Source organism: Antennarius striatus, chromosome 12 (assembly GCF_040054535.1).
Source record: "Antennarius striatus isolate MH-2024 chromosome 12, ASM4005453v1, whole genome shotgun sequence".
NCBI lineage: Eukaryota > Metazoa > Chordata > Actinopteri > Lophiiformes > Antennariidae > Antennarius > Antennarius striatus.
In genome coordinates this window covers 7,472,409-7,488,814 of record NC_090787.1, presented here as the reverse complement: position 1 = coordinate 7,488,814, position 16,406 = coordinate 7,472,409, and the positions used below count along the sequence as shown (strand labels likewise).

Sequence of the window (16,406 nt, the reverse complement as noted above, 5' to 3'; positions counted from 1 at the left end):
AAGAAATGAATCTGTCAACCTCTATTGTCAAGCCGAAAACAATCCCAACTTTTTTGATAAATTGCAGGGCTTTGTGCCAGTGACAGTCATGTCTTCACTCCTTTCAGGAAGCCTATGCAATGGCTCTTTCTTCATGTGTTCCAATGGACGCTGCATCTCTGAGAGAAGTCTCTGCGATGGGAGAGATGATTGTGGTGACCGGTCAGATGAAAGGAACTGTAATGTGAATGAATGCCTTAATCGGCGTGTCAGTGGGTGCACACAGGATTGCCAAGATCTTCCTGTGGGATACAAGGTAAGGGCTGACTGGTCTTGAATTTGTAGCTTTTACATACATCTCTTCTGATAATCACATGCTAGCTACAATTGCAGTTGTTAAATTTTAGATTGAAATATAACAATCTGCTAAAAATGTGCAAGCTACTTCTGTTGTTCCTGGTCTAAAGTGAATATCCTTCTAAATGTGCACATTGTGGACCCACTGCACATAGAGTACTCCTTTATAAATGAGTGAAACGTCCTATTTTCAACATTCAAACATCCAACTTTTTAATTTATAGACTTTACTTTAGCTACCTTTTGCAGCATTTGCATCATTAGTAGCACTTAAAATATGGAGCTCATACTACTAACAGTGTGAACATGAATGATTAAAGAATGAAACAACTTTAATAGGTAAAAATGGGTTAGATTGTACGTACATTTAGCATTACCTTTTGAATAGCCTTGAGTGCTGTAAGGAATGGTGGCCTGGCAGTGGTGGCAAGCAAACTACAAGCTGCGTCCAGATCAAGGCAGATGTGGAAGATTGTTCAGATGACAAGGACTGCTGTCAGACTCCAATAGTCTTTACCTTTGTCTTTAGTTTTTCCTCTCCTCATCTTCTGTAAGACAATGGTCACTGATCAGAAAAGTGGCTGAAAGAACAGAAAACCTGTATTCTGTTATGACAGAGGCAGAGCTGGATAAAGTGCACATCATTGCTGGCCCTTAGCTCATCCAATTGTGGCCTGAACAGGGAGATTAGCAGAATGGCCCTCAAGGTTATAACTTTGGATAAGGAGATGATTTGCAGTAGGTCCACAACAGTTGATACAAGCACTTTGAGTTATTTTTGTGAGGCCCTGGTCACTGAACTGCAGTAGAATATTTGAGCCATGTTAGTGTATGTCTATATCATGTTTTTATATGTGTGTGTGTGTGTGTGTGTGTGTGTGTGTGTGTGTGTGTGTGTGTGTGTGTGTGTGTGTGTGTGTGTGTGTGTGTGTGTGTTTTGATATATAAAATATATGCACGCCAAAATGGGTGTTTTATTACTGGCATGTTTGTGGAAAGGGCATTGAATTCTGAAATGTGAGACGTTTCACTCATTCTGGAATTACTGTAAAATATTCTACTTCGATATGCACTGCTTTTATAACATGATGGAAATAAATAAATAATTCAAATGTTGTTTGCTCTCAAAAATAAATTAATCTTTGGTTTGTCTTCTATTCCCTTTGCATTCTGATTAAATATCTACGATTTAATGTTTTTCATGATGTTATTATGGTTTTTTTTCTGCCATCAGTGTAAATGCTGGTCTGGTTTCCACCTGAAGGATGATGGCAAGACTTGTGTAGATGTTGACGAGTGCTCCACCACCCTTCCTTGCAGCCAGCGATGCATCAACATGTATGGCTCCTACAAGTGTTTGTGTGTGGATGGCTATGAAGCCTTGGATCGCAACCCCAACACATGCAAATCTCTGTCCGGTCTGATTTTTGATTTCTTAACTTTCAGAATTTCATTATCTGAGTCCCAACAGTCCTCTTATCTCAAATGTTTGTTATTTCAGCTGAAGAGCCTTTTCTCATCATGGCAGACCACCATGAGATCCGGAAGCTGAGTGTGGATGGCTCAAATTACACAATCTTGAAGCAAGTAAGTGATATTTGCATCTCCACAGTGTGCCTGTAGTGACATTTTCATAGGATAGACGATAAGTATTCATCATTATTGCATTGACATTCTGCTGAGAGGCTTCAGCAGATGCCCAGATTACTATCTAGTCCCTGTTGCATTTGATTTTAAAATTCCCCCAGTCTTCAGCAATGTCCTTTAGATGGAGGAAAGAAGTAAGGTTTTGCTTCTGTGTGAACATTTTTTAAAACACGAATTTGATTAACAGAGTGATTATACTGATTTGCTAAATGTTTGGATGAAATGCAACGGTAATACAGAGCATCCAAACAGAAATCATGTAATATATGAATTTCGCATACTTTGATTTATATCACAAGAATGGTGGAGAGAAATGTATAATGTCATATGATAAAGGTAACATTATTACAGAACAATAAAAGGATATGACAAGGTAATTTCCTGAAATGAGTCTATTACAGCATTCATCGTATTTAAAGGTACTCAGCTTCAACACGTTACATATATGACCATAAAACCATAAAAATTGGTCTTTCAAATAGATATGAAAATATCCTTTGTACCTCTGTAAAATTATCTTTTTATTGCCCATCGTGTTACATTATTACAGGACAACATCAAGCAAATTTGCAGAAGTAATGGAAAGTTTTCATTGTCAGAGAATAAAGGTGCAATATGAAGGATTTTGGGGAAAAGCCATGTCAATTATTCCCCGGTCATCGAAGCTGCTCAGGGCAGTCTTTAAGTCTGACCGCTTATTATCCAAATGGTCATCTGGGATTTACTGTAAATCAACATATAGCTACAGTCTCCTCATATTAACCTCGAGTCGATGTACTGTACTGTCTGAGTTCTCATCAGCCACAACTCACTTTAATCACCGCACGTTAGCATTAATGGAAGCCGCAGACAGGGAAATGTACATGGTGTCTGCTAAGTGGTTGTGGAGACATCACCGACCTCATATCAGATTGTGAAGCTATTACATACCCTGTTTGGATTATATATTCATGATATTATGCAAGATTTGCACGGTGACAAAGTGGGTAGTTTGTGCTCTCGCCTCTCAGCAAGAAGGTTCCAGGTGCAAGTCCTTTCTGTATGGAGTTTGTTTGTTCTCCCCGTGTCTGCCTGGATGGATGGATGGATGGACGGACAGGCGGACGGATGTTATACAAATTTCAAATGCTAAAGTCGTTTGTCTACCTGAAAAATGTCCATACACACACACACACACACATGCGCGCGCGCACAATGTGACTCACAATATTATTGTGTCACAAATTTTTACTCAATTTAAAGTTCCAACTCTTTTCTTGTAGTTTACATGGTTTTGTAGTAAACATTGGAAGTCATATTTACAACTTGCAGAACACAAATTTAGATTTTTTTGGTACCACCATGTTGTTGTGGCCTTGCAGCAATTAAATGACTAAAGATAAAGTTAAAATATGAAGTACTTTTGGTTTTCTTCCTCACTTCACTTCACTCTCCTTTAGCTCTTGAGATTAGCTCTTCCTTTCTTTCTCAGTCTATTTGCTATCTCATGTTCCTCCTCTGTTATGGTTCCAATGCATTAAAATGTTTTGGGTCTAAATGATAGATTTTGAAAAGGATGAGATTTTTCCCACTCTAGTAAAATGTTATACACCCTTGCTCGATGTCTCATGGGATAGACAGCACTAACAAATTATATGATTTGTTTTAAAGGTATCACACATTTGAGACATTTTGCTTGACATGAATTTTAATGTGACTCAAACTCCAGTGGACATTAAAGACAGATGAGTCACATATGAATACGTGGAAATGTAATCCTTTGGCACTTTCACTCCACCGTGTTGGGAACGCTCCCGTGTCTGTCACATTTTTGTCAGAATGATTGATATTGGAAGATTCAGTTGTGTGCCCATCCTCTTGTATGTTGTGTGGAGAGCTGTCATTTCCTCTACGGTCCTCATTGCACTGTTATAGTGCATTACCTTCATCGTTGCTCTGTCACAGCAGCAGGCTTTACTTGTTCCCGGTTTTCATACCTTCATTGAGAATGGTATTGTCCTACTGTGTTGTGTAACTGGGCTGCATATCAGGTTATTTGATGCAGTTCTCTGAGGCAGTGTAATTTCCATTTCCATTTTCAATTTTTACATTCCAATAGCCTGGTGGAACTTGATCAAATTCCAAAGGGTGCATCATTGTTGAAACTGTTCAGTGATTGATGAGACAGTTAAGGTAATACATAACATGCTCTAAATTCATTACAAACTATGCAGTGTGCTTGACAGATCAGGTGTTTTGCTGGGTATGATGGAACCGTCCGTACATCCAAAAGAAACCGGGGGCTTGATGAGAAATAATTGGTCATGCAATAGTAGGTGTGGGCATTTCTGGTCCTGGCATAACATTTTTCATAAAATAATTGAGAACCTTTCTTTATCATGTAATAAAATGGTCATTCATTGGAAGATAAACGAATATTCATGTTGCAAATTGTGCCTAAAATGGCAAGTATATTCAAAGTAAATTTGCGACTGGGCTTAGAGTGCAGTCCTGATATTTTTTAGTATACTGTCAATAATTTAGACAATTTGGTGGTTGTTGTGATGAAATGATGCCCTCTTTAAAGATGTAATTTGGGGATAATTTTGATTTAATGCGTGGGCTGGTCGCCAAAAGCCAAATAGCAAAGTCGGTTGGCAAACAAACTTCGATTGCAATCACTTCCTCAATAATTTACAGGCAGATGTAAATTATCATCTTTATGAAAGACACAGGCTTGAACATGTACAATTAATAGTGAATTGATAGCAAAGTTGGCCTGAGCACATGCATCATACTAAAACATTTGTATGTGCTTATTTACTATTTGGAACATTTTTTTAAGACAGGGTTGGTTAGATGATTGGTTGTTTGGTCGGTCTACAAGGAATAGGGATATATATATATATATATATATATATATATATATATATATATATATATATATATATATATATATATATATATATATATATATATATATATATATATATATATATATATATTTATTTATTTATTTATTTATTTATTTATTTTTATTTTTTTTTATTTTTTTTTGTGGAGCTGATAAACGGAAATGCTGGTCTTGTCTCTATCGCTAATGTTTGGAGAGGTGAAGAATTCCCCCAGGACATGTTGGCGCCTGTGTGAGACGGTGTTGATGATCTGATGAAGATGTCTCATTTCGCCTGTCAGATGATCTGACACCTTTTCTTGGCACCCTCAGTGAGAAACGGCAGGGTGGGGGCACTTGTTTAGCGAGGAGCACGGTCTGACTGACAGAGTGGTCCTGTAGGCATGACAGAGAGAGGAAGCATCTCACTCTCTCACTTTGATAGGGCTCAGACTTCACAGACCCCTACTTCACATGCCCTGTATAGCTGTGAGCATTAGAACCTATGGGAATGCACCAAAATCAATATTGCCTGCATTGCAAATATATCACTCACAGATACTGTCCAATCCCAATTAGTTTATATATATATATATATATATATTAGTTTTCATATATATACACAAACATACTGGAGCGGTAAGTACCTTTATTTAGATGCTTCAAATTATTACAGATGTTATTGATAATCAAACATGAGCTAATTGAATATATATAGTTTAATCAGCAGTCTGTCAACATCTGTCTACACAATATGTCCCAAGGCGTAGCATTAAGTGTAGGTCACCTGTGTTGGATCAGCCACCTCAACACACATTCATCCTATTAGCATGCACAAAAAGGAAGAAAAAAGAGCAGAGGGGGAAAATACGCGTCACGGTGAGCCATTAGACTGCCTGTGTACACAGATTTATTGATTAAAATATAAACATATTTGTCAAAGGCATTTACTGGGGATGACTGAAAAATGCGACTGAAACGCCTGCCGTGTCGATAAGCTGTCAGTGATAATGTCATTAAACAATGTTTGTGTTCTGATTGTCACAATAAACTATGTTCAGCCCTTGAAATCAAGCTGTTCTCATTGTGTTATTAAACAGTCAGTTGCTGCCATTGATATGCCATAAACAAGGGTTTAAACAGGGCTTTGGAAATCTCATTTTCATGGACCTGTATATCAACATCACTGCAGGGCTAATGGGGAATAGATGTGAACAAAGGTATACTCTTTAGTTCAACTCTTTTCTAATGAATGGTTTTTGTTTTTTTGTTTTTTTTCATTTTTATTGGAACCTCAAATTACGTTATACTATATTTCATTGTGGTCTCTCTGCATCTGCATCCTCAGGGCCTCAACAACATCATCCACATAGACTTTGACTACAAGAAGGAATTTATCTATTGGGTGGACTCAACTAGGCCTAGCGGTCGAAAGATCAACAGGATGCGCCTCAATGGGAGTGACCTCAAGGTACCACAGGATTTAATGGCTGTGCATCTATTACACATTCATCAATCACTCCAGATCATTGGCTTGAAGTTAAATGATCCATGTTCAAATACAATTCATGACTTTTAATTTCATTATTCATTAAAAATAAAATGTAATGATAAAAGAGACGTGATTGAGTGATTCATAGTTGCTGCCCAATTGACAGGCATTCTTAACATATTTAATAACTACTGCGATGACTTGGTGTTGATAATAATGGGAAGATCTCTGTGCAGGAAAAAGATGGAAAAGCTTGGAGATATTTTACCTGCTATGCAAGTAGCTTCTTTGATTCCGAAAGACTGGCTGGGAGTGCCTCATTTAATGATTTAACCTTGTGTTTTTCGTCATGATTAAGTCACAGTGACAGTTGTTGAAACCCAGTCATGTTGGTTTCACCTGTATGCATGCATTAGGCCCCCAACTCCAGGAGGTTGAAGTAATCTGACAGTGTTTTGGATAATGGTTGAGTCATTTGCTCCTCACTACCATGCAAATGGGATTTGAGCTTCCTGGGAAGAGGACCCAAAACTCCATTGTACTGTACATGATGGCACAGGCTGTTTTCTCTCTTGTGGGATGGCTGCTCCAGTTTGATATAGATGACTTCTTTAACCCCTCCTTCAAACCAATTGTTTTCTCTGGTCAAGAAGTGAACATTATCTTCAGAAGGACTCTTCAAAGGAATGACCCTTATCCTTCATGTACAGATGCACTATCCTGAAGCATGTGACCTCTTGTGTTTCACCCTCTGGCTTTTTCTACTCTATAGAGAAGTCTGGGTACTCCCTGAAACAGAGGTTAGTTCACTCTATGGATTAGACACCCAGACAGGGGCTGAGTGTTGTAGGATATGCATCTCAGTGCAGTGGGGATGGAATACAATTAATGCCCAGAAATGCCCAATGGTGCTCATTGATGTTATCCACAAGGTTTATCCAGGTCATGGGATTGAAGCCCAGGCACTAGGGACACCAAGATATCAGCAAAACACCTGCTGGGCTTCCACTCCACACATCATTAGCATCGTGTGTGGGGGCATTTGGCTCAATTGCTTCTACAGTCTGTGAGACCACTGCTACAGTTTGGCAAGAGGACAGGCATCTTGTTACATTTAGTAAATTAAAAAAGCATCAGATGTCTGTAGTTATTAATCTGGGTTTACTATTTGAGAAAGGAAATGTGTGCAGAAGAAATGATCAAGGTATTTATTTAACAATTTATGTTTAAATTTTAAAATGAACTGTCTCAGTGCACATTGTCAGTCGAAATTTTGATACATTTTGCAATTACAAACTTCAGCGACATGACAAACATCACTGATTTTGTGATTTATTGAACAGAACTAAAAATCAACCATTGTGGCACTCATGATTGGTTCTATTCAATAAATTGTAATGCAACAGCAGTTTTCTGCATCAAGTAATTGTGAAATTCATTACTACAAAGTGAAGTATATACTATCCTTGTTTCCCAAACTAATTTGTTTTAAATAGCCAATATCACTTTTGCGGAAAAAAATTACCAAGCAATTATATGAAAACCCTTTAGATGGATCTCATTATGAAAGTGAAGCCCCTCACCCCCAAATGAATTTTTCACCTCTGTTTTAGCATGTTTTGAATTAAATGGGTGATGAAAAAAGGTATGTTTCAGCTCAAGGTGAGACAACTAACAGTGACTGCGTAAATCAAACAGTGTGGATTCATTTGGGTTTTAATGAGCTGTATTCAAGTTAACCTTCATTTCCATATGAAGTGATATTTTTATTCAGTGCATTGAAGTGACATGAATAAATGACCAGGAGGACTTTGAATGAGTATCAACTCTTCCTCCTCATTTTGTCCTGGAGAAGTGGTTTTCTTGGAAAATTCTGCACAGTGGTATTAAGCTCACTTTGGGCACAGCCAAGTTTAATGCCAAGACTTTCTTTTTTCCAGCAAACGATGACAGAGAAAGTCCTTAAAGAACATCCTGTTCCATGATAAAACATTGGTCAAGTGCTCGATTGATATTGTTTTTTGATTGATTTGATTTTTGATGGGCTTTATCTGCTTGCTCACAATGCACATTTATTCAACTGTTTTTGTTAACTCAAAAAGATATACTTTCTTCCACATTATGATGAAGGTTCTAGATAGCTCCCAAAATTGTTTCAAGTCTCAAATACTCTGATTAAAGTCTTAGTCAAATCTCTCAGTGAGATTATTGAGTGAAAGTGATGTACAGATCTAAAAAGTTGCTGCTTTTGTTTGTTGTTTGTTATGGTAAGTGAAGAGTGTTTTGAGTATTTCGACAATCTGTCTGTTTTAGCTTTGGGTGCTGAAAATATTTTAGAACGGTTTGAAAATGAAACTAATAACAGGTTCTTTGGTACCAATAAGAATAACAAAAAATGGAGACAATATATTAGAGAATTTACATTGTCTAGCAAGGATTATCTCATATTGATGCCTATCTCATAAGACTATCCTTCAGAAACGCTGTATTTGTATGCATAAGAGTGCATTGTATTCGTTCTTGAACTATAATCACTGTGACATGAAAGCACACACTAGTACATACATACAGGCATTTTTGTGTATTAATGAATCCAAGAATATGTCGTCTGTCTATTCAAAAAAATTTTACTGCACAATTTTATTTCATCAAATTTTGATACTTTAATTGAAAACAAAACAAAAAAAGCTGGTGTTGCTCTGTAGTTAGGCTTGTTAATGATCATCTTGCAGTGGGATTTAGCAGCTTTGTACCGGAGAGAAAAAGGACGTGTGGCCATTACTATGGTAACATATGTGCACCAGTTCTGGAACAAATCAATATTTTATCCTTGGATGTTAATGGGATGTTGGGTTGGTGTTGGAATTTGATGCTGAGTGAATCAGATCCCATCTAGACATAGATGAAAATATATCCTTTGTCAGTGATAAACTAATGGAAGTTGTGCAAGCACATTATCTTTTTTCATAACTATATTTCTTTACATCCATTCATAGAAGCATTTAAAGCAATTAAGATCTGCAACTGGCAAATCTCCATCCTGAAATTGATCTTCCTCTCACTGCATGACTAGATAGTTCACAGAACAATGGTGCCCAGTGCCTTAGCAGTGGATTGGATAGGAAAAAATATCTACTGGTGTGATGCAGAAAGGCAGACACTGGAGGTGTCCAAAGCCAATGGCCTCTACCCCACCGTCCTCATCAGTTCTGGCCTCAAGAACCCCACAGATCTGGCTCTGGACCCCCAGGCAGGGTGAGCATATTACCACTGTTGTAACAGCAATGTGCTATCTTTAATGAGGATTGATTTCACAGCTTTAGGGAGAAAAGAGTCTCTCTTTCAAACCTTAACTAATAACTTTCTCATTTCAGAATTTTTTTTTCCACCATATTTGTCTATAGCGGGAAGATAGACAGATACAGGAAATGAATGAATGAATGAAAAAAATATTTGTCTGCTGTACAACATTAGCTCTTTCCCTTTGCTGACCTTCTGAATAGGTACGTGTTCTGGGTAGACTGTTGTGAACCTGCGCACATTGGGCGAATTGGCATGGATGGCCGAGGGCAAACAGTTATCATTGACACAGGAATCTATAGCCCCACTGCTCTCACTATAGATTATACCAACAAGAGAGTCTACTGGGCAGATGACAACCACATCCTGTTTGCCAACATGGATGGCACGCAAAGACGCAAAGGTGAGCCTGAGGTGTCAGAAGTACATTTATGTACGTTTTCTTTCTGTCTTTAATCCAAGTTTGATTAGAAAGTGAATCATAGCCATGGTTAATAAATGAAATGCTAGAGACAGTAGCTGGTGGTTGAAGGATCATAACACCAACACTGGAAATGGCTTCTCCAAATCTGACTTTTCATTGACTTTCAAACTTTAAATTCATTGACAGTAGGGTTAAGGGTCTTGCAATAGTATCAATACATTGTGGGTATCAAGCATTCATCTGAAAATAAATATTCCTGCCTGAAACATTGACAGAAACATTTGATCATGTAACCTTCTGAATTCCTTTTTTTTTTTTCTTACATCATTTTATGCCTGTATTTGGCAGTGGGTCATCCTGATAAGAAAGCATAATATATTAATTCTACTTTAGGATAGGCTTGATACATCTGCTCTATAATCAAATTTTTCCACCAAGGCAATTTATGCCAAACACATTGCAGCACTTCAATTGTTAAATGATGTTAAAAAAAATAATTCAGCTGATGCTTGCAATGGAAATTTGTCCCTCCTCAGTTTCCTATGATCACATCCATGGGGTAATGGCACTTACTGTGTTTGAGGACTTTGTCTATTGGACGGACGGGAAGTCCAAATCATTACGACGTGCTCACAAGACAACCGGCGCTGAAGGGATGGAGCTCCTTAACTCCTGGCAAGCTATCAAATCTTTGAAGGTCTACCACTCCCTGCGCCAGCCTGAAGGTATGAAATCCATCTGGCGCTCATGTCCATTCTGTCCTCCCATGCTGAGCAGTTGCTGTGGGCCACCTTTATAGTGTTGAGAAGGAAATGCTTTGTGTAATATAGTGTGAATGTAGTTTTATATGTCTGCCATTCTCTTCAGTACCCAAACACCAGTGTCAGATTGCAAATGGAGGATGCAGCCACCTGTGTCTCCTGTCTCCCGGTGGGGAACACAAATGTGCCTGTCCCACTAATTTTTACTTGGCTGCTGACAACAAGACATGCCTCTCCAACTGCACCTCCAGTCAGGTCAGTCACATTTCTGTTCCCTTGTACATTTCACCATATTGCAACTTTTTTGTCTGCAGCTACCCCCCCCAACGGCAATTCACATTATTCTATTCAGACTGACTTCAGTTGTAGGTCTTAGAATATAGTTTTGTATTGATTTAGACTGGCTTTGAAGAACTTTGAAGCTCAAACAGTAAGCCAAAATTCCTGTTGGCTATATTTTTATTTGTGTATTATCTTTGTCTGTGACATTAACAGTTTCGATGTGGGACAGATGAGTGTATCCCTTTCTGGTGGAAGTGTGACACCGTGGATGACTGTGGGGATGGATCAGACGAACCTTCTGACTGCCGTGAGTGCCATTCTATTTCAAGACTTGCTTGCATATAATACTGAACCACAAGACATCCCATAACTCCTAATTTGTGGGGTAGCTCTGACATTTATTAAAACTGAATTGGAGCTGAAAGGCCTCTGTCTATGTTGCCTATTTTACGGTGATCCTATTTTGTTTTGTTAACAGTTTTAGCATTCACTGTAGTGCTATCACCTGGTCTCACTTCTTTCACATTGAGTTCGGTACCATCTTTCTACATCCTCTGATTGAAGTCTTAAATTATACTCTCTGAGATGTCCTTATTGTTTCCTGTCAAACAGCGGAATTTAAATGTCAGCCTGGGCGTTTTCAATGTGGCACTGGCCTCTGTGCTCTTCCTCCTTTCATCTGTGATGGAGAGAATGACTGTGGTGACAACTCAGATGAAGCTAACTGTGGTAAGGAACTACTGTAATAGTTCAAGCTGCAACATTTATAATCTGTTCCTGCTTTTCTAAGAAAACTGGCTACAGGTAGAAACGGTCTGATTTGCTGTTTTATTTTGGCACTATTTCACCATCTTGGCATTAGTTAAATTATTAATATGTCAACAGAAAACTCATTAAATTCACTAAATGGTTCAATAATTTGCCTTTCAAAAAGCAAAACTCTCATTGTTTGCCTTTGTGAAATTGCAAATTTTACAAAAACTCATGAAGTGTCAGATAAAGCAAACCATATAAGTGACAGAATATAATCAAAATGAGTAGCAGCGTTGGTCCTCCTTCTTCACATGTATAGCCTCTACTTTCAGATATCGTGAGTAAGGAAAAACTCACTCAAAGGCAGACCTGAAATTTTAAATAAAGATTTGTATAACAATGTTTGAAACATTAGCATTGATGGGTGTCCCTTGTTTCTTCCTCTGCTTCTAAATACTTTCTCCTTCAGAAACATACATCTGTCTGTCTGGCCAGTTCAAGTGTACCAGGAAACAGAAATGCATCCCTCTAAATCTGCGCTGCAATGGTCAGGATGACTGTGGTGATGGAGAGGATGAGATCGACTGCCGTAAGCATGCCCAGCATCATTGTAATCAGGCTTATTGTCATAAAATTGGCTGCGCTGAGTTTTAAGACTTTATAAATATGTTCAGTCTCTCCAAACACTGGAGCGAAACCTTGCTGGGACAGACTATGTGACATCATTAAACTTGCACAGTCCTCATTAAGTATTCCAAAAGGTAATCCTTGTTATGGCCTGTTCCTGTGAAAAGGGATTAGACATTGAATCACAGAGAAGATAAGAACAGATTTCCTCTCTCATGATGTAACTCATCAGAATATCACACCCCATTCAAGTCTTTCAGGCCACCTCATTTTTCTTACATGTGATTGCAAAAGGGGTGAGAGTCAGGGAGAGAATGCTAGAAAGTTAAGGAGGAGAAAGAGACGCTTTAATTAAAGTAGTGCTAATTACTTCACCCCTTCTCAGACTTACATGGGGATTGAATGTGGTTTTAAATGCAATTTTGTAATGACTACCTCACTGCTGAAAGCGCTCTCAGAAACAATGTTTTCTAACAAGCAATCACTGCAACCTGCATATCATAAAGTAGTGAAAAGGTATATGAGGAGCGTTTTTGAGAAATGAATGGCTTCTTTACTGGTCCTCTTCCGATTGTAGTGTTGTTGATTATTCAAATCAATAATGTATATTAAAATTTGAAAACTCCATAATTCTACCTATCTAATATTCCCCATCATTCACACACTGTGTCTTTTTTGCCTATAGCTGAAAGCACCTGCTCCCCAGAACAGTTCCAGTGCAAGGCATCCATGCACTGCATCTCCAAACTCTGGGTATGCGATGAAGACCCCGACTGTGCCGATGGGTCAGACGAGGCTAATTGTGGTGAGCTGTAGAAATCTACTTAACCATGAATCACATGACTTAATTTAGTTTTGTTAAATGGGGAGGGATCTGATTTAATCTGAATTAATTTTACACTTGGCTTCACCTTGTTCCAACGAGTCCTTCAGCTTGTTCTCGCTGCCTGTGTTGTGTGCAAGAGGAAGCTACGAAGTATAGCCACCATTTTTATAAATAAGAGCATAATGAGCACAGAAATTCTTAACAGATGTTAAATGCTAACTTGACCTAGACATAAATGTAATGAAAAGTCCTTTTTTTAAATTTTTCTCAATGCTTCAATTTTCAATTTAAATCCAACGTTCTTCTTATTTGAGCTGTTTAACAGCAACAAAAACCTTTTCTTCCTCAATATATACAAGGTTTTTACCATTATACGTAATGATTTTATTTGCTTGAAGAACATGTTTTCTTTACTCAAGACCAACACTATAAAACTATAGTGTAACTGCTCTGTTCCAAATGCAACTACATTATCGAAGCCACTATTCTTCATGGCATCTTCAGCCGTCAGTAACATCTTGTGTGAGGATAGATGATGCATGCCATGGCTCTCAGCTTTATTGTGCATGTATTGTCTTTCTTATTCATCATATGCCATACCCCCTTTATCCCTATACTTTACACATGATGCTTATTTTGCACTTATTGTTGCTTTGAGTATCTCCTCTGTCACCAATCACAACATGAATTACAGCTTGTTTCACCGAAATAACTTCCAAACATTAAAAGTTCACTGTATGTCTTAGATTTTGTGTTAACAGAGATGCAGAACAATTTTATTTCTAAGGATATTATGTTTTCATGGTTGAATGCTTTTATATTAAAAAGGATTATGCAGAAAGACAGTAAGAGGAATTGTGGGTCAACACGGGGTATGGATCAAGAACTTTCCCATCTATCTCAAGAGGCTGATCGAAGACATTTTCTTATTTCTTTTCCACTTCTAGACAGAGATTTTTACTACTTGTGTTGTTCTGAGAAAATGCTGAACTGATTCACACAGTACAGTATGGAGAGGTGAGCCTTGAATCAGGCGAGCTGAACAGTCTAGTGTAAAATTGATCAGCCATGCAGCTATATAAAGTATATACTCCTCTGAGTGCCATGCTGATAAAGAATATACAAGCTATAATGTTTGATTCCTGAAACCTCCACCTAATAAAATTCTTTAACTTGATAAGACACAGCTAAGTAATGTTGTATCTGCAATGTTCATCAGTGTCTTTGTCACCTTCAAAACTTTCCAGAGTGCAGTGGAGAACTAATTCTGCTTCATATCTATTTTATTTTCACTTTGAATTTCCTTAGACTGTTAAGGGAAGTTTCACTTGTTAGCACCGTAATGAGCTCTGACTTGGCAAGGAAATGTTTACTTTTTTTTTTAACCTGTGTCACGTCTTTTATGTGCTGTAAGTGACTGAGCTGCTTCCTAATGAATCCCTGCCTGGTGTGTTTTGCCGCTGTTCTCAGCTTTCCCTCCTGATTCTCTCCTCCCGCTGTCATGTTGGAAAGAGATCCAGACAGAATCTGCCTCCTTTCTTTTTACACGCACCTCTTCCCTAAGTGATAACAGTGTTACCTCGGCCATTATCCTCAATGATGTCGGCAGAGAGAACACTTTTTTAAGTGAAAGCTCGCCATTTGACTTTGAAAATCGGTTTGCTGGAAAAAACATTAGAACATCTCATTTGTTTGAATTTAATGCAGTCATTTTAGATCAGACAATATCTGGAATGCTTAACATTAGGATGCCCTTTCTATCTAAAAACTGATGTAGTCTAGGTCCTATCACAGCAAATTTGATGCTATTTTTTTGTGTGATCATTTTTGTGCTATTTTACTGTGATCAGATCTCTGAATCTCATTGACAAAACCTTAGTTCGAGACTTGGTAAAATGTGTACTCATATTTGTCATTAACATGCACTCTACTGTAAGAATTTCAACATGTTATTTTGACATTTCTATACTGAAATTCATTCCTGGTTTATTTTCTTTTTTGTTCAGATTCAGATTTTAGTAGATTTTAGAGTTGTTCTGCCATCACTGTAAATTGTAGAGTTCAGCAAACTCTTTCTGCAGGACACATAAGATGTGTGTTTTGCTTGTAAAATAAGTCATCTTTGTTCTACAAAGCCACATCTGTTAATAATTTTATTTTAATCATTTTGGCATTTTAAATAGTATGGTACTTCAAATGAACGGTATCAAAGAAACAGAAGCTGTGGTGTTATATCAGCACCAGCTGTTGTTGTCTGAAAGAGATGACATTTAAAATATCAGTATGTTATTGTCTGCAGACACAAACCCTGTTTGGCTTGCGTATGTAACGAAGTAGAAAACAAATTTTTCAGGATTTGACTTGTTCTGAAATTGTCTTGGATGCTTTCTTGAAGAAAGTTCAATCTTGCCAAGTTTGTGTCATAAAGTCTGTTGAGGATGATTGGTAGCACAGTCAGGTATTTCATCTTGCGGTGTGTTAGGCTCTGGAGTGCACACTGTGTTTTGAACTTGGAGTCAGAGTTGCTCAGGGAAGCCCTGAGGAAACGATGATTACACATAGAAAATATGATAGCTAGCAGACTATTAATATTCATGCTCTTTGAAGCCATTTCCATCTTCGTGTTTGTTTGCTCCTGATGAAAAAGATGAAAAGACCTGCGGACCTCATGAATTTCGCTGCGAGAATAACAACTGCATCCCAGACCACTGGAGGTGTGACAGCCAGAATGACTGTGGAGACAACTCAGATGAGAAGAACTGCAGTGAGTATCTGTCTCCTTTCTTTCTCTCGGCTCTCTATGTTGAGTTATATTCACTGTTTTTGTTCACAAACACTTAAGCAGTGAAGAATTGAACACATGAATGCATCTTCCACCACCATAAGCTCTCTGCCACTTCTTTCTCTCTGTCACTTATACACAAACACTTGTGTCTGCACATACCGGGAAATGTTTCCATTATTGAGTTAGCCAAGCTCAACCCCTTCTTTAAAATAAAGTCTTTTCATCTGTGCTGATTCCTTTAGTAGCCTGAGTTCTTTGAATATTTTTTTTTCTCTAACTTACCAAGTTCATGTTCTTTTTA

General features: G+C 37.9%; 1 protein-coding gene across 1 annotated transcript in view; it reads left to right on the top strand.

Moving 5' to 3' along the window:
- Window positions 1–16,406, top strand: part of lrp1bb (low density lipoprotein receptor-related protein 1Bb) — a 235,286-nt gene that overhangs the window by 189,672 nt on the left and 29,208 nt on the right. Inside the window, exons 55-67 of the mRNA XM_068328763.1 lie at window positions 108–295; window positions 1,571–1,754; window positions 1,838–1,923; window positions 6,204–6,326; window positions 9,421–9,602; window positions 9,851–10,050; window positions 10,608–10,796; window positions 10,939–11,087; window positions 11,328–11,421; window positions 11,727–11,843; window positions 12,337–12,456; window positions 13,180–13,299; window positions 15,968–16,084. Of these exons, the coding sequence (XP_068184864.1) occupies window positions 108–295; window positions 1,571–1,754; window positions 1,838–1,923; window positions 6,204–6,326; window positions 9,421–9,602; window positions 9,851–10,050; window positions 10,608–10,796; window positions 10,939–11,087; window positions 11,328–11,421; window positions 11,727–11,843; window positions 12,337–12,456; window positions 13,180–13,299; window positions 15,968–16,084 (1,869 nt within the window). The remainder of the gene's footprint in view (window positions 1–107; window positions 296–1,570; window positions 1,755–1,837; window positions 1,924–6,203; window positions 6,327–9,420; window positions 9,603–9,850; window positions 10,051–10,607; window positions 10,797–10,938; window positions 11,088–11,327; window positions 11,422–11,726; window positions 11,844–12,336; window positions 12,457–13,179; window positions 13,300–15,967; window positions 16,085–16,406) is intronic.